The following is a 19,162-nucleotide window of genomic DNA, read 5'->3' as shown; positions in this document are numbered from 1 at the left end:
TGAGTCGGTTAGAATTATATTTGCTGTTCAGAAGAGTGAGGGGGCATCTCATAGAAACCTATAAAATTCTAACAGGACTTGACAGGGTAGATGCAGGAAGGATGTTCCCGATGGTGAGGGAGCCCAGAACCAGGGGTCCTGGTCTAAGGATATGGGGTAAACCTTTCAGGACTGAGATGAGGAGAAATTTCTTCATCCAGAGAGTGGTGAGCCTGTGGAATTCGCTACCACAGAAATCAGTTGAGGCCAAAACATTGTATGCTTTCAAGAAGGAGTTAGATATAGCTCTTGGGTCTAAAGGGATCAAAGGGTTTGGGGCGAAAGCGGGAATATGTTGCTGAGTTGGATGATCACCGATGATCATAATGAATGATGGAGCAGGCTAAAAGGGCCGAATGGCCTACTCCTGCTCCTATTTTCTATGTTTCTATGTCCTGTTGCAGGCAGTTCATATCATCCTCACCATTTGCCACACCTCCAAATTTAGTGTTATCGGCAAATTTTGAAATTCAACTATATATTCCAATATCCAAGTCATTTATATACTGTAAAAAAAGCAGTGATCCCAGCATTGACCCTTGGGAACACCATGACTACCATTTTCCAGTCTCAAAGGGAAGAATGGCATGTCTGGACCATGGCAGGGTTTAGAAATGTGAACTATGTGGAGGGCCATGAGGGCTACAGGAAATGCTGATTAACTGAAGCATAACATAAAGCTAAGCTGCTCCAAAGCTGCCACACAGTAGCCATTGCTGGAGCTGTAAGACTTGCTTTTCTCATATGGTGAATCGTAGCAATCTGGAGAGTGATGAGAGCCTGCTGGCATCACTGGGGCAGCTAAGGTTTGCAACGGAGGGTGAATGAACAAAGCCCAGCTGTTGGAGTTCAGATAGGAACAGCTACTCTGACATTGGACAGAGCTTCAGCAGATGCAACCTACAACCTCCTGGACAGGAGGAGGCCAGAGGAGCACAGTGGGAGCTGCAAGGGGAAGAAGGCACTATCCAAGACATTGGGTCTATCTTCCAAGAGTCATCCACTTTGAAACAGATAGGCCTGTGCATTGTGGTTTCGCCTTCATCGCTGGATTCCCCGAGGTGTAGGGCATTATCTATTGCATCCATGTAGACATCAAGGCACTCAGTGACTGGTCAGTGAGATTGATCAACAGGAAGGGCTTCCAATCCCTCAATGTCCAACTGGCTTGCTCAATAGTTGGCCAACTGGCTTGCGACCACAACAAGAGCTTCCTCCAAGTGTGCGTCTGCTTTTCTGGCAGCTGTCATGACTGCTTCATCCTCCACCAGACCAGCCTGCCTTGGATCTTCACTCCATCCCTCAAAGTGCATGGAAGGGGACAAGGGTAATCCCTTGAAAAGATGGCTACCGACCCCCATATGGGAACCTCAGAGGCACCAAGGCAATACAATCAATGCCACGCTCAGCTGGCCAACTATTGAGCAGGCCACCAGGCCTCGGAAGAGTGATTCTAGTGTCTGGACCAGTTGGGTGGTGCCCTCCAATTCCCTCCTGCAAGGGCCTCTGTCATTGCAGTGGTCTGCTGTGCTCTCCATCTCATGTCCCTCCAGAGAGGTGAGGACCTTGAGGACAGTCAGGCCCTCGGGGGAGATGCAAGAGGTAAGAGAGCAGGAGGAAGAGGAGGCGGTGGGGTTAACACTGAACAGAAAGTTGCCCAAACTGCATGATAAGGCGGCCTCCTCCTGTCATCTTCAGGTAAGGGGACCTCCCTCCTCTTCCTCACAGCCTCCAGCATTAGGTCCAGGTTGGCATCAATGAACTGAGGGTCTGCCCTGCCCCTTGTGCCGGGCCTGCAGCTCCCCTGTAACATATCGCTCCCTCTGGTGCAGTGGAAGGCTTTGGCACAAACCGCAGATCTCTCCCTCGGGACAACCAGCAGCATCAGTGATTGTTGCCATGTGAGTATAAACAAGTCCCACACACCATCTGTCCCACCTCCGTTCCAGGCCCCACTTGCTCTAAGTGGACAGGAAACCTGTCTCCGTATCAATTAAGGCCTCACCGCAGTAAAAAACTGAATCTGAATCAGTTTCCCACCAGAGGCAGGTTTCTGACCCAGAAACAGACCCAGCTCCTGTTTCCCACCTCCGTAATGAAAATCCAGCTCCCTGTGTCAACTGGTAACCGGCATGTATTCAAATACAGCATCTGTCAGTAAAGGACAAATAAATAAAAAAGAATGCTGGATAAGTTGGTTACATTGGGACAGACATCTATTGGATAGTGAAAGCTGATCACAGTTTGAATCTTAAAATCTTTACAATGATGAGGGTGGTGGAGGAGAGGAAGGGACTGAAGAAATGAAATGCTCTCCTTTCTCTCCTCCACAGAAAGGAATGTTCACAAAAAGCATTGTGCCAAAGGCCAAGAGTGTGAGTTTACTGACAACGAACTGACAGATCACATCATTGAGTTTGTGATTGTATCCACACCGATGGAACTTTACCAAAAGGATCTTTTGGATAAACCCAAAGATGACACGGTTGATGCCTTATTGATAGATGGCAGCAAATCTGAGACCATCATCGCGGGTCAGCAAAAGCTTCAAACTTTGTGCGTTACGAATACCATCAGTGCATTGAACAGGGTTTCCAAAGGTACGGGCTTTTACATTCACCTAAAACCTGTCTAGCACTTAACCCCATATGCCTCCAGTGATGCCTCGGTCTTTTCAATTTCCTCTCCCCCTTTATCCCAGGGTTTGCTCAAAAGGCGGCGCCACTGAGAGATCACCTGAAGGAGGACACCCCCTTTCTCTGGCATGAAGACCATCAATATGTCTTTGCCTCACTGACTGAGAGTGCTTCAGTACTGCAGTTCTATGACCCTGCACCCTGCAGAGATCACCATGCTGGAGGTGGACGCTTCACATAAGGGCTTTGGTGCCTGCCTCCTTCAGAAGTGGCGACTGATCACCTTTGCATCCAAAGCTTTGTCACAAGCTGAAGCTAACTATTCAAATATTGATAGGGAGACTCCAGCCCTCATTTTTAGCATCACACGCTTCCATATGTACATTTTTGGCAAATGCTTTGTGGTGGAAACTGACCACAAGCCTTTAGAGATAATCTGACATAAGCCACTGATGAGAGCACTCCCACATCTCCAGCTACTGCTGGTGAATATACAAGGCTACGACTGTGAAGTGAAATACAAGCCAGGCAAACTGAAGACCACACACTAAGCTGATTGCCCACCCCGGCGAATGCTGAAGACGTTTTAGTAGAATGGCAAGTCAACTTTGTTGACATCGAGTTAGGGGATGTAAAGTCCAGTTTGCACAGCGGAAGTGTGACCAGCTGCGAGCAGGAAGGGTGACAGACCCCACTTTCAAGGAGCTCTGGAAGACCATTGTGCACGGCTGGCTGGACTCCATTCAGGACATTGCCAAGTCCATTAGGTCATTCTGGGCATTCAGGGATGAGCTGGGTATCGTGCATGGTGGCACCTTCAAGGGGATACCATTACTGATACCCATATCACAGTGTGCGAATATCCTCCAGCAGCTTACCCAATTGCACATGGCCATTGAACGCACCAGGTAATTGGCCAGGGACACTGTCTATTGGCCAGGGCTTCAGGATGACATCGCGTTCACTGTCCAATCCTCGTAGCCCTGCAATTTTACCTCCTTCAGGTGCCCATTCAATTTTTTTTTGAAGTCACTGATTGTCTCTGCTTCCACCACCATTGTGGGCAACGAGTTCCAGGTCATTACCACCTGCTGCGCAAAAAATCTCTTCCTCATATTCCTCCTGCATCTTCCTGATCGATTATTGGATACTGTTACAGAATGTCATGTACCAGTGATAGGACCAGAACCACATTCTTACAATGTGACTACTCCTACTGGCGCTGCACTGCGTCATAACCGAGGCCAATTCAGAGCTGTTCAATATCCCAAGTCCATGGAAGATTCCATTGCAACCTGTACAAGATTGAAGACTATATCTCAGACAGAGTTTACACGTTTTTCTTCTATGAAATCTAGTTCAGAAACATTTGTTCCAGTACCTGAGAACTGCTACCCTACTTCGAAATCTGGCATTGTTATCAAACCACCTTCATGTTTTTGATATTGATGTTTTTGCATATTCTTATTCTCTTTTTTTGTGTTATCTCCTGATACTTTTCTGTACAGAATCATATAGTCATTTAAGGCTCAGAAGGAGGCCATTTGGGCCATCGAGTCCACGATGGCTCTCCAAGGGGCTATCCAGTCAGTTCCATTCCCCTGCCCAATCCCCATGGCCCTGCAAATTTACCTCCTCAAGTGGCCATCCAATTTCCTTTTGAAGTCATTGATTGTCTCCACTTTCACCACCCTTGTGGGCAATGAGTTCCAGGTCATTATCACCGACTGTGTCAAAAAAGTTCTTCTTCATATTCCTCCTGCATTTCTTATCCAAAACCTTCAATCTGTGATCCCTAGTCCTTGTACCAATAGTTAATGGGAACAGTGCTTTGGGGTGATGTTTAAATTTGTAAGTACGTTCCCCATCCTTTTCCTTTTGGAAAAAGGGAGATGTTGTATTTGCACACCTTTAATAAGTGTGGCTACAAGATCATGTTGGTCATCTAAGAGCTATGATGTGACACACCACGTATTTCTGAGTGTTAGTCAGTCTTGAAGATACATCTCTACTGTTAACATCTCAACGTAATTGCTAGTCTCTCAGTAATCAATAAAGAACCCACAGTATTGAGTTACTGATCTCACCTTGAGTGACCAGTGTTTGTGTACAGTCTATACAAACACAGAGGTTCAAGCAACTCACAACAGCATCCAAAGTAGAGATGCTACCCCATGTCTTTTTCTGCCTCATCGTTTGCTTGTAATAGTCAACAAACTCTCAGCGAAAACTGAGAATAAATCATATTTTTGGACATTCAAAGTTACTAATAGAAATCTATACCAAAAAGAGATTAACTGTTCATTCATCTTATTACAGTACATAAACAGGTTGCCTCAATTGCCTTCTATTCTAGAGAAAAACAATTGACAAGCAGGGAAATTATATTAAACTTATACCAAGCTTTGGTTAGAACACGGTTGGACTACTGTGTACTGTTCTAGATTAGATTAGAGATACAGCACTGAAACAGGCCCTTCGGCCCACCGAGTCTGTGCCGAACATCAACCACCCATTTATACTAATCCTACACTAATCCCATATTCCTACCAAACATCCCCACCTGTCCCTATATTTCCCTACCACCTATACTAGTGACAATTTATAATGGCCAATTTACCTATCAACCTGCAAGTCTTTTGGCTTGTGGGAGGAAACCGGAGCACCCGGAGAAAACCCACGCAGACACAGGGAGAACTTGCAAACTCCACACAGGCAGTACCCGGAATCGAACCTGGGTCCCTGGAGCTGTGAGGCTGCGGTGCTAACCACTGCGCCACTGTGCCGCCCTGAGCCCCATATTACAAAAAGGATATAGAGACACTGAAGAATATCATGAATGGTGGTGGACAATTAAACAACTAACAGGAGGAGGAAGCTCCACTAATATCCCCATCCTCAATGATGGGGGAGCCCAGCACATCAATGCAAAAGACAAGGCTGAAACATTTGCATCCATCTTCAGTCAGAAGTGCCGAGTGGATGCAAATGCCACCTTGGCCTCCTCCTAAGGTCCCCAGCATCACAGATGCCAGTGGTCAGACAATCCAATTCACTCAACGTGATATCAAGCAATGGCTGAAGGCACTGGATACTTCAAAGGTTATGGGCCGTGACAACATTCCAACAATAGTACTGAAGACTTGTGCTCCAGAACTAGCCATGTCCCTAGCCAAACTGTTCCAGTACAGCTACAAAGCTGACATTTACATGGCAATGTGGAAAATTGCCCATGTATGTCCTGTCCACAAAAAGCAGGACAAATCCAACCCAGCCAATTACCGCCCCATCAATCTACTCGCAGTCATCAGTAAAGTGATGGAAGGTGTCGTCGATGGTGCTATCAAGCGGCACTTGCTCAGCAATAACCTGCTCACTGCTGCTCAGTTTGGGTTCTGCCAAGCCCACTCAGCTCCTGACCTCATTACAGCCTTGGTCCAAATATAGGCAAAAGAGCTGATCTGCAGAGTTGATGTGAGAGTGACTGCCCTTGACATCAAGGCAACGTTTGACCGAGTATGGCATCAAGGAGCCCTAGCAAAACTGGAGTCAATGGGAATCAGTGGGAAAACTCTCCACTGGTTGGAGACATACCTAGCACAAAGGAAGACGGGTGTGATTGTTGGCGGTCAATCATCTCAGTCCCAGGATATCACTATAGGAGTTCCTCAGGGTAGTGTCCTAGCCCCAAACATCTTCAGCTGCTTCTTACGAACATACAAACCTACGAATTAGGAGCTGGAGTAGGCCACTCGGCCCTTCGAGCCTGCTCTGCCATTCAATGAGTTCATGGCTGAACTGATTACTCCATATTTCCATCTACCCCCGACAACCTTCCACCGCCTTGCTTATCAAGAATTAATGGCTTTCCCTCCATAATAAGGTCAGTAGTGGGGATGTTCGCTAGTGACTGCACAATGTTCAGCACCATTCTGGACTCCTCAAATACTGAAGCACTCTGTGACCATATACTGCAAGACCTGGACAACATCCAGGCTTGGGCTGAGAAGTGACAAGTAACATTTGTGCCACACAAGCGCCAGGCAATGACCAACTCCAACAAGAGAGAATCTAACCATCTCCCCTTGATCTTCAATGGCATTACCATCGCTGAATCCCCCACTATCAACATCCTGAGGGTTACCATTGACCAGAAACTGGACTGGACCAGCCACATAAATGTTGTAGATACAAGAGCAGATCAGAGGCTGGGAATTCAGCGGCAAGTAACTCACCTCTTGACTCCCCAATGCCTGTCCATTATCTACAAGGCACAAGTAAGGAGTGTGATGGAATACTCTCCACTTGCCTGGATGGGTGCAGCTCCAACAACACGCAAGAAGCTCGACACCATCCAAGTTAAAGCAGCCTGCTTGATTGGCACCCCATACACCACCTTCAACATTCACTTTCTTCACCACCGATGCACAGTGGCAGCAGTGTATGCCATCTACAAGCCACACACCATCCTGACTTGGAACTGTATCGCCGTTCCTTCACTGTCACAGGATCAAAATCCTGGAACTCCATTCTGAACAGCACTGTTGGTGTACCTATACCCCAAGGACTACAGCAGTTCAAGAAGGCAGCTCACTACCATCTTCTCAAGGGCAATTCAGGATGGGCAATAAATGCTGGCCTAGCCAGCTATGTCCACATCCCACGAACAAACAAAAAAAAATTACAAGCAATATTCCACAACTGAGAGGTTATACCTATCAGGAAAGACTGAACAGAATAGAGCTGTTTTCTTAGAAAATAGAATGCTGAGGCGTGACCTAATAGAAGCCTTTAAAGTTATGAAGGGTTTGATAGGGTAGATGTACAGAAGATGTTATAGGGAGTCCAAAACTAAGTTCCATCAATGTAAGATAGTCACTAATTAATGCAATAAAGAATTCAGGAGAAACTTCTTTATACAGAGGGTGATTCGAAGGTGAAATTCGCTATCACATATGGTAGTTGAAGTAAATAGCAGAGATGGCTTTAGGGGGAATCTAGATAAGTAGATAAGAGAGAAAGGAACAGAAGGACATGCAGATAGGATCAGATGAAATAGGGTGGGAAGTGGGTTGTGAGGAACATAAACACTGGCACAGATTGGTTGGGCCAAATGGCCCATTTCTGTGCTGTAAATTCCATGTACTTCTATGTAATATATAATAACAATAACTGCATTTTCCAAAAGTAAAAGTTTGTGAGCTTCTTCTGGGCGTCCTGAGGATGTGCAAAAATGCTATGTAAGTGCAGGTTATTTTTTTAATGGCCTTTTACAGCAGTCATTTAATTTAGATCTCAGGCATTGATTGGCCTGCTCAAAGCATTTTATGTCAAATCTGTTTTCAATAGGCTGGTAGCAGACTTATAAACTCTGGACCTGTAAGTATGGCTCTGGTTTAGAATACAATGTGGCCATGAACAGAATGTACTACGATAAACAGTAGGATATGATACCTATCTCCACTTAGTTTCCTGTGAGGTAACCACAAAAGTGTTTACTTTTGGTAATAACTAGACAGCTACTGAGGAGTTAGGAATTAAAGAGAAATGGTTAAGGATTGTGCGCCATGGGAATCCCGTGGCGACTGTCACTTTCACTCTTGGAGCAAATGGGAAACTAATCAGATTCCAAATCGGAAGTCTAAATCTTATTTTAATACAGAAACATTTTGGGGAGGAGTAAGAGAGAATTGTATGGGAGGTATTTACCTCGCTTTTCTCCTTTCAGACATTTCTTGAAACCTACATCTTTGACCAAACTTTTGGTCATCTGAGCTAATATCTTCTTTTGTGGCTTGGGGTCTTGTTTTTTTGAAGAACGCTTCGGTGAAGGCCTTGGGATGTTTTATTACTTTAAAGGTGCTATATAGATATAAATTGTTGTTATTGTATTTAATGAGTCAATGTTTAACAACATATTTATCCTTAGAACTTCCTTTCAACAGCTTTGTGATGTCACTTAGACAATTATGATGCTGAAGCAGTGCAATTGTGATTATCACTTTGACTGGTAATTCCGCTCAGAGTGTTACGTTATTAATCACGAGCAGTAAGTTGAAATGAATGTACACGATGCACCTTCCAGATGACAATGTTCTAGTGACTTGTATCACCAACTGATCCAAGAGGTTTCATCATCATGATAAACATCTTCATATAATGTCTATGACCCTGAGTGTGTAGTGTGGCTATATCGGTGATGAGGATGACTCGTCTTGTGTTGTCAGTTGTTCTTTTGGTTTCCTGTGAATGGTGTGCTTTCGGTTTTCATAATTCGAGATATCTCAGAATTTTACGGCATAAACTGCGTTTTGAAGGAACTGAGCAATGGTTCCTCCAGAGACTGGATCATTTCAACGCCGCTGATGGGAGGGTGTGGAAACAGGTAAACTTTAATGCAAATGAATGAATACTCATTTTCGAAATACAGATAATTGGAGTAAATAATAAATGATATGCAGGGTATTTTGTCCAGGGTAATCTATTGGATGTTCCCTGTTAAAAGATGTACATACTTTTATCTATACAATAGGCAGTGGATAGGGAAGAGAATATGTATACCGATCTTCTGCGCTATATTTTCAGAAAATGTCATTGATTTTGAACAAAATAATTGCTACTGCAATGTGGCGATTCCTGTGCTCCCAAAAAATTCTCCTCTGGCAGATTTTGTGAGATATTTTACCAAATTTAATAGATAAATATAGTTGTATGATTCAAAAACCTATCAAAGGAAGTAAGGGGGAAATTGCGGAGACACTGACCATAATCTTCCAATCCTCCTTAGATAAAGGGGTGGTATTAGAGCACTGGAGAATTGCAAATGTTACACCTTTGTTCAAAAAAGGCCAGCAACTACAGGCCAGTCAATTTAACCTCAGTGGTGAGAAAGCTTTTAGAAACAATAATTTGGGACAAAATTAACATTCAGTTGGACAAATGTGCATTAATTAAGGAAAGCCAGCAAAGGTTTATTAAGGGCAAATTATATTTAACTAATTTGCTTGAGTTTTTGATGAGATAACAGAGAGGGTTGCTGAGGGTAATTCAGTTGATGTGGTGTACATGGACTTCCAAAAGACATTTGATAAAATGTCACCTAACAGGCTTGGCAGCAAAGTTCGAGCCCATGGAATAAAAGGGACAGTAGCAGCATGGATAAGAAATTGGCTGAGTGACAGGAAACAGAGGGTGATGGTGAACAGTTGTTTTTCAGACATGAGGAAGGTATATAGTGGGGTTCCCCAGGGGTCGGTGTTAGGACCCCTTCTTTTTTTGATATATATTAATGACCTAGACTTGGGTGTACAGAGCGCAATTTCAAAATCTGCGAATGACACAAAACTTGGAGGTATTGTGAACTGTGAGGAGGATTGTGATAGATGTCAATACGACATTGACAGCCTGGTGGAATAGGCAGAGAAGTGGCAGGTGAAATTTAATGCAGAGAAGTGTGAAGTGATTCATTTTGTTAGGAAGAATGAGGAGAGGCAATATAAAATAAAGGATACAATTCTGAAGTGGGTGCAGAGGGACCTGGGGATATATGTGCACAAATCATTGAAGGTTGCAGGACAGGTTGAGAAAGCAGTTAATAAAGTATATGAGATTCTGGACTTTAAAAATAGGGACGTAGAGTACAAAAACAAGGAGGTTATGATAAACCTGTATAAAACACTGGTTCAGCCACAACTGGAGTATTGTGTCCAGTTCTGGGCAGCACACTTTAGGAAAGATGTGAAGGCATTAGAGAGGGTGCAGAAAAGATTCATGAGAATGATTCCAGGGATGAGGAACTTCAGCTATGTGGATAGATTGGAGGAGCTGGGGCTGATCTCCTTGGAAAAGAGAAGATTAAAAGGAGATTTGTTCAAAGGTGTTCAATATCATGAGGCATCTGGACAGAGTATATAGGGGGAGAAACCGTTCCTGTTGGTGGAAGGATCGAGAACTAGAGGACACCGATTTAAGATTTTTGGCAAAAGAAGCAACGACATCATGACTGTTATGATTGTTGGGCTTTATAGTATGGTTATGCTTTTAAAACTGTGATCTGTAATGCAGTGTAAAATGGACATCCAGAGGAAGCATGTGACCTCACACAAAATCTGTCCAGAGATAGGCCAGAGGTCTTGGTTACCATGAGAGCAAGGAACACAGACCAAGGACCCTTGTGAAAGCAGGGTGCAATATTGTACCACCTAAAGGACAATAGGTTTCACTCTCCCAGCCTAACAGATTGTAAACTGGGAGCCAGGGGCTGTAAAGTGCAGACTTGAGTGTCAACGTTTAACACCCGGAAACAAAAGAAGGCCCAGGTGGTTTTGCTATGGTCAGACTTATGGTCTCTGAGAACTGAAAAAGGCAAACGACTATTGACTTTTGAGCTGGATAGATTTGAGAGGCTTTCCTAGGCCTGGAGGCTGAAAGGAAGACACAAAGACCAGCAGTCAGCTGAGCAGGCTAAAAGAGAGAGAAACCAATGGGCTGTTTTCTGGGGAAACAGCTGTTCTCAAATCACCAATACAGCAAAAGGCTGCTAAGATTTAAACCCAGTTCAAAAGCTCAAGGTGTGCGGAGGAGAAAATGGGGTCACCAAATATTGCCTTATTAATAAAGTCTAGTCAAATGTGAAGAAGTGAACGAAGAGGACATTGGCTTTGAGAAGGACACTGGAAGACCCAATCCATTGCAGCTGGGAGGAGTTTGGAACTTTTAACTGCAAGGATACCTTTTCACTGAGAACACTGTGTAATGTATAAATGTGGTCTGGGGTATTTGTGTGTTAATAAGTTAATGGGAAATCCTTTTCCCTGTAATTTAGTGTATTAGCTACTTACAAAGTACAGTTTAGTTAATGTTGATTTCTAGTTCAGTTATTATAGTAAAAGTCTTAAAATGTGAAATCATGTGTAATTCTTTAATCATTCTGGGAAGTTCATATTTCTTGTTTTAAAGTTACCGGTCTGTACTGAGGTCATAACAAATTGGGGGCTCATGTAGCATTCGAATTGTTCATGATTAGGCTGTAAAATAGGTTCACTGGATATTTCCAGAGTTTAAAAAACAAGGTTTCACATTTAGTTTGGCTGTGTTCAGTGGGAAATAGACATGAGCACCATCAATGTACCAGAATTTGATAACAGAAAAGATTTGACTCTCAGTTTATTGCAGCAGCTAAATCAAAGTTGATTTGGTTACTATATCAGCACATGTGGGCGTTAATGTGAATCCAAGGCCTAGGAAAGCAGAGATAGTCCAAGAGTTTGCTCCTCACTTGAAGATTGAGGAAGAAAAGGATGTTTCCACTGGTGTTTAAGTGCAACTAGCCAAAATTGAGTTAGAGAAGCTGAGATAGAAAAGAGAAAGAGAAGAAAGAGAAAAGGAAAGGAAGGAAAGAGACTGACAATTATAATTTATAATGAGAAAACTTGAAATCAAAGGGAAAAAGATGAGAAAGAAAGGTACTTACAAAGAGAAAGAGCAGCCCGGTAATTTGTACTGGACAAAGAAAAGCTTAGATTGCACAAACAGGGAGTGGCAGGAAGGCTTGAGGATGAATCCGATTTAACACCTGGATTTGTTTTGACAAGGAATATTTACAGTGCCTAAATTCAAATAGGAAGGAGTTGAAATGTATTTTGTATCCTTTGAAAAAATTGTTACCAAGTTACAATGGCCAAAAGAAAGTTGGACAATTTCATTGCAAAGTGTGCTAGTGGAAAAAGCGTATATTCAACACTGTCAGAGGAACAGTCAAGTGACAATGAAATGATTAAAATTGCAGTTCTTAATACTTATGAATTGGTACCAGAAGCTTACAGACAAAAATTAAGGAATTTCAAAAAACAGGGCCTGACATATATGGAATTTGCGAGAGAAAAGGGAATTGGTGTTTGATAGGTGGTATAAGTCGATGAAGATTGAGCAAGACTTTGAAAGCCTTAGGAAAGTAATCTTGATGGAAGAATTTAAAAATGGTATACCTTCAGGAATAAGGTCCCACCTGGAAGAACATGAAGTTGGTAAAATAAGGAATGCTGCAGTAATGGCAGATGATTATAAATTGACCCACTGAAGCAGTAGTTACAGGCCCCAGTTTGAAAACTTTCAGAGAAGTTGGAGAGATAGGAAGGTTGAAAATGAAAAGACCTCTGGTTTTAGTGAGAGAAAGGGTAAAGGAGAGGATGCAGGCAATACTCAGAGTGGTAAGAAAAATAGTTAAGAGACTAAGGTTGAGTCAAAAGGACAAACATTTTATTTTTGTAATAAAAGAGAGCATATAAAATCAGAATGCTGGAAGTTAAAAGGCAAACCGGTAGCTGTGCTAGGTTTACTGAAAGCCTGTCCTAAAAAAGATACTCCATTGGGAGGCACTGCTGACAATCCAGTAGCCTTGGTAATTTTGAATAACGAGCAGAGGGCTTGTCCTCTGTGTGCTGATGAATTATCAGATCCGTGAAGGTTATAAAAGTTTTATGTTCAAGAGTAAGATGTCCCCATGTCCATCTGGTGAGGCAGGCAAGTCGATTGTTCTGCTTAGAGATACAGGGGTAACAAAGTCAGTAATGATAACAAAGGATGTGAGTTTTCCTCCAAGTAGTTCAATGAATATGGAAGTCCTAGTGCAGGGTATTGAGGGAAGTTATTTACCCGTTCCATTGATTAAAGTTAATTTACACTGTGATTTAGTCACTGGTCCTGTAACAGTGGTAGTCATCCTGATTTGCACGTTGAAGAAGTGGATTTAGAGTCAGTCACAGAGTTAGTTACAGCACAGGAGGAGGTCATTTGGCCCATTGAGTCCATGCCAGCTATCCACAGAGCAATCCAGTCAGTCCCACTCCCTTGCTTGATTCCCATATCCCTGCAAGTTTACTTCCTTCAAGTGACCATCCAATTTCCTTTTCTTTCTAGGAAATTACTTAGCTGGAGATAGGGTATTGGCATCTCCAATAGTTACAGAAAAGCCAGTTGAGGTTGCTAAAACTGAAGTTTTGCAGGAAGAATTTCCTGGAATATTCCCAGGTTGTTGTGTAGTGACAAAGTCCCAAGCTCATTGGGCTAAATAAGATAAAGTAGAGTCAGTGGTAATAAAGGACAAGCTGGATGTCTGGCAGACTGAAACCTTTTTTGGGAATTTGAGAGGCGAGGCTGAATTATTTAGCAGATCCTTTTTGATTGAGGCACAAAGGGCAGACCCTGATTTAAAGAAAATATCCTCAACAGCATGTTCTGAGATGGAGGCTGAGAGAATCCCTGAGTGATGCTGCCCATGAGATTCCAGTAGCAGGTCAGTTGGGTGTTCAGAAGACATGTGCTAGGGTAATGAAGCATTTTTTATTGGCCGAGCTGCACAAGGATGTGGTCCACTTCTCTAAGACATGTCACACATGTCAGATGATTGGGAAACCAGCACCATTAATTCTGATACCTGCTTTTGACAAACCGTTTAGTAGGGTTCTTGTGGATTTTGTTGAACCCTTACCCACAACTAAGTTAGGTCACAAGTTTCTTCTATCATGGATTTGTCCATTCGGTTTCCTGAGGTAATGCCCCTGAAAAAGATCACAGTGAAAGTTGTGATTGAGGGGTTAATTCAGTTTTTCACTTGCTATGGATTGCCAAAAGAAATGCAGTTGGGCCAGTGGTCAAATTTCATGTCAGGGTATTTCAAGAGGTCGTGTGTAATTTGGGAGTGAAGCAGCTCAAATCGTCCTCACAGTCACAAGGTGCTTTGGAAAGATATCACCAAACCGTAAAGAGTGTTGTTTTGAGGATCTCCATGATTGGGATAAGGAGATACATTCTTATTATTTGCCACCAGGGGCAACCCAAATGTGTCTCCTGGTTTCAGTCCATTCAAATTCATCTACGTGCATGAGGTTAGGGGTCCTCTTAAACTCATTGAGGAAGAAGCTATCCTCTTAGATTATGTGTCAATTTTGAGAGAGATCTCAAAAGCTTGTGAGATGGCCAGAGAACATCTCAATGTATCTCAGTAAGTGATGGAAACCCAACGGATAAAGCAGCGGATGGAACAGCTAAGGCACGCAGTTTTCAAACAAGGTGCCTTTGCCTGGGAAATCAGTGACCTTACCTCATTAACAGGAAACTTAGTGAGGTGAACTATTTGGTTCGTACCCCAGACAGACAGAAAAGTCAAAGGGTGTGTCACGTGAATATATTGAAAAGATACTATGACCATGAACATTGCCAGCCAGTAAATGTGTACCAACTGATAGAAGATGAGGATAAGGACAGTGTTACTTTTAATGAGCTGGATGAAGAGGCAGAGACCGAGAACTCTCAAATTGAACCCCCTGCGGTGGAACTGGCAAATACAGAAATGTTAGAAAGTTTAGATACAGTTCTACATTACCTTTCTGAACAACATAAAAAGGACATAATGATGTCCTGGGGAGTATTTGCTAGAGTGGTTGGGGAGGGTTTAAACTGAAATGGCAGGGGGATGGGAACCTTTGCAAGGAGTCAGAGGAGTGGGGATCAAAGACGAGAACAAAAGACAGTAAGGGGAATAAGAAAAGTGATTGGCAGAGAAATCAAGGGACAGAATCACACAGGGACACTGTGAAAAATATTGGGAAGAGGACAAGTAATGTTAAAAAGACAAGCCTTAAGGCTTTGTGCCTTAACATGCGGACAATAAAGTGGATGAATTAATCGCGCAAATAGATGTAAGCCGGTATGATATAGTCGGGATTATAGAGACATGGCTGCAAGGTGATGTTGGAAATGGCATTAAACAGGAAATTAGAGACGCATGCGATAAAAGAACATCTGTAATTATGGGTGACTTTAATCTGCATATAGATTGGGCAAATCAAATTAATCACAATATCGTAGAGGAGGAATTCTTGGAGTGTATACAGGATGGTTTTTTTGGACCAATATGTTGAGGAACCAATTAGAGAACAGGCCATCCTAGACTGGGTATTGTGTAATGAGAGAGGAATAATTGACAATCTAGTGGTGCGAGACCCCTTGGGGATAAGGGACCATAATATGATAGAATTCTTCATCAAGATGGAGAGTGACATAGTTGATTCTGAGACAAACATCCTGAATCTTAGTAAAGGAAACTACAAAGGTATGAGGTGCGAGTTGGCCATGACGGATTGGGAAACGTTACTTAAAGGGATGATAGTGGTAGGCAATGGCAAACATTTAAAGAATGCATGGATGAACTGCAACAATTGTTTATACCCGTCTGGCGCAAAAGTAAAACGTGAAAGGTAGCCAAACCATGGCTTCCAAGGGAAATTAGAGATAGCATTAGATCCAAGGAAGAGGCATATAAATGTGCCAGGAAAAACAACAGACCTGAGGATTGGGAACAGTTTGGAGTTCAGCAAAGGAGGGCCAAGGGATTGATTAAGAAGGGAAAATAGAGTACGAGAGCAAGCTTGCGGGGAACATAATAACTGACTGTAAAGGTTTCTATCGGTATGTGAAGAGAAAAAGATTGGTGAAGACAAACGTAGGTCCCTTACAGTCAGAAACAGGGGAATTTATTATGGGGAACAAAGAAATGGCTGACCAACTAAATGCATACTTTGGTTCTGTCTTCACAAGGTTGGACACAAATATCATACCAGAAATATTGGGGAACAAAGGGCTTAGTGAGAGAAAGGAACTGAAAGAAATCAGTATTAGTAGAAAAATGGTGTTGGGGAAATTGATGGGATTGAAGGTCGATAAATCCCCAGGGACTGATGGTATGCATCCCAGAGTACTTAAGGAAGTGGCCTGAGAAATAGTGGATGCATTGGTGGTCATCTTCCAAGATTCTATAGACTCTGGAACAGTTCCTACAGATTGGAGGGTAGCTAATGTAACCCCACTATTTAAAAGGGAGGTAGAGAGAAAGCAGGCAATTATAGACCAGTCAGTCTGACATCAGTAGTGGGGAAAATTCTAGAGTCCATTATCAAAGATTTTATAGCAGAGTACTTGGAGAATAGTGGTAGAATCGGACAGAGTCAGCATGGATTTACGAAAGGGAAATCATGCTTGACAAATCTACTAGAATTCTTCGAGGATGTAACAAATAGAGTTGATGAGGGGGAGCCAGTGGATGTGGTTTATTTGGACTTTCAGAAGGCTTTCGACAAAGTCCCACATAAGAGATTAGCATGTAAAATTAAAGCGCATGGGATTGGGGGTAGTGTATTACGATGGATAGAAAATTGGTTGGCGGACAGGAAACAAAGAGTAGGGATAAATGGGTCTTTTTTCCGAATGGCAGGCAGTGACTAGTGGGATACCGCAGGGATCGGTGCTAGGACTCCAGCTATTCACAATATAAATTAATGATTTAGCTGAGGGAACTAAATGTAATATCTCCAAATTTGCAGATGACACAAAACTGGGTTTTCCTCGAGGGTAAGTTGTGAGGAGGATGCAGAGAAGCTTCAGGGTGATTTGGACAAGTTGAGTGAGTGGGCTAATGCATGGCAGATGCAGTAGAATGTGGATAAATGTGAGGTTATCCACTTTGGTAACATAAACAGGAAGGCAGATTATTATCTGAATGGCTATAAACTGAGAGAGGGGAATATGCAGCGAGACCTGGGTGTTCTCGTACATCAGTCACTGAAGGGTAAGCATGCAGGTGCAACAGGCGATAAAAAAGGCAAATGGTATGTTGGCCTTCATAGCGAGAGGATTCGGGTACAGAAGCAGGGATGTCTTGCTGCAATTATACAGAGCCTTGGTGAGGTCACACCTGGAATCTTGTGTGCAGTTTTGGTCTCCTTATCTGAGGAAGGATGTTCTTGCTATAGAGGGAGTGCAACGAAGGTTTACCAGACTGATTCCTGGGATGGCGGGACTGTCATGTGAGGAGAGATTGAGTCAGTTAGGATTATATTTGCTGGAGTTCAGAAGAGTGAGGGGGGATCTCATAGAAACCTATAAAATTCTAACAGGACTTGACAGGGTAGATGCAGGAAGGATGTTCCTGATGTTGGGGAGTCGAGAACCAGGGGTCCTGGTCTAAGGATACGGGGTAAACCTTTCAGGACTGTGATGAGAAATTTCCTCACCCAGAGAGTGGTGAGCCTGTGGAATTCACTACCATACAAAGTAGTTGCAGGAAGAATTTGCAGGGCTATGGGGAAAATATGGAGGAGTGGGACTGGGTGATTTACTGTTGCAGAGCATCAGAATAGACATGATGGGCCAAATGACCTCCTTCTGTGCTATGATCATTCTATCATTCTATGATTCTATGTCTGCTTTTAACCTTTAACTCTGTTTTAACTTAATACAAATTTATTAAAATAATGATTAAAATATTCAAAATTTTTCAAAATAGAGTCTGTCAGTGTTATTGTTTTACATAATTTCAATTATAAGATAGATAAGAAATGCATTCCTAAATTCTGTAATACAAGAATAATATTGGGCATGGGGTAATGTTGACTGTGCAGGGTTGATTCGCAGAAATCTAATCCTGAATAGTGTAGTGATTTTCTACTGCCATTATGAATCAAGGAACGTTTACGCAAAAGTTTCCCTCCAGAAGTTAAATGGATAGCAAACACCCATAATTTGGTAAACTGTATATGAGTCAAATTGTATTTTCTCCTTCCATTATCTCCTATGACCTTAACTCAAAATTGTTTAATTCTACTATTAAAAAAGGCCTACAGTGACAGTACAATTAGTCAAAATTCTTGTGTTGTCCATCTCTAAAAGGTGTTTTACATAGCATACAGGAGCACTTTTAAAAACATAAGTAATGATATGAACATTTGTCTGACTGAGGGTCAATCCATTTTGGTTATAATCTTGTTACTTTTTGTTGGGTTAATTTCCCAACAAAATGACAGGACATTACTTTCGAGAAATTCACTGTTGTAGTCATCATTTATTGCTGTTATTGATGACAATGCAAAATTTCGGTCTTTCATTCAGTAATTAATTTTTGGATTTAATATTTTTGAAATGATAATGAATGGTGCATACATTTACAGTAATATACAAATACATTTGGCAAACCAGTACTGCTCCATCTTTGCTTTTATTTTCCCAGCGATTTTATATCAATGATACATTTTATCAGCCCGGGGGTCCTGTCTTTCTGATGATTGGTGGAGAGGGGACTGCAAACCCAGCATGGATGGACTATGGCGCCTGGTTAACATTTGCAGAAAGGTTGGGTGCCCTCTGTCTACTTGTAGAACATCGATTTTATGGAAAAAGTCAGCCAACAATGTAAGTGTAAAGGTTGTTCTTTGTTTTATTTTTCACTTTTTCGTATATTTGAGTAGGATTCGCCTTTTTATTTTGTCTTTTCTATTTACCTGGTCGGACATCTGAAGCTGAGCAGATGGGGCTATGCAGCCTGCTTCCAGGCCACCAGAAGTATCCCTGGAAGTTAGCTTGCTCCTATGGGCCACCAGAGACCACATGGGTGTAGTTATCTCATCTGACATTCACTCCCTCCATCTTTCCTCAGC

At 42.5% G+C, this 19,162-nt stretch overlaps 1 protein-coding gene across 1 annotated transcript in view; it reads left to right on the top strand.

Moving 5' to 3' along the window:
• prss59 (serine protease 59, putative) overlaps positions 1-19,162 on the top strand; it is an 89,457-nt gene that overhangs the window by 10,752 nt on the left and 59,543 nt on the right. Inside the window, exons 2-4 of the mRNA XM_068041647.1 lie at positions 2,373-2,639; positions 8,852-9,060; positions 18,736-18,917. Of these exons, the coding sequence (XP_067897748.1) occupies positions 2,373-2,639; positions 8,852-9,060; positions 18,736-18,917 (658 nt within the window). The remainder of the gene's footprint in view (positions 1-2,372; positions 2,640-8,851; positions 9,061-18,735; positions 18,918-19,162) is intronic.

The sequence above is a fragment of the Heterodontus francisci genome, chromosome 11 (genome assembly GCF_036365525.1).
Source record: "Heterodontus francisci isolate sHetFra1 chromosome 11, sHetFra1.hap1, whole genome shotgun sequence".
Lineage (NCBI taxonomy): Eukaryota > Metazoa > Chordata > Chondrichthyes > Heterodontiformes > Heterodontidae > Heterodontus > Heterodontus francisci.
This window is presented reverse-complemented; position numbering and strand designations above follow the sequence as displayed.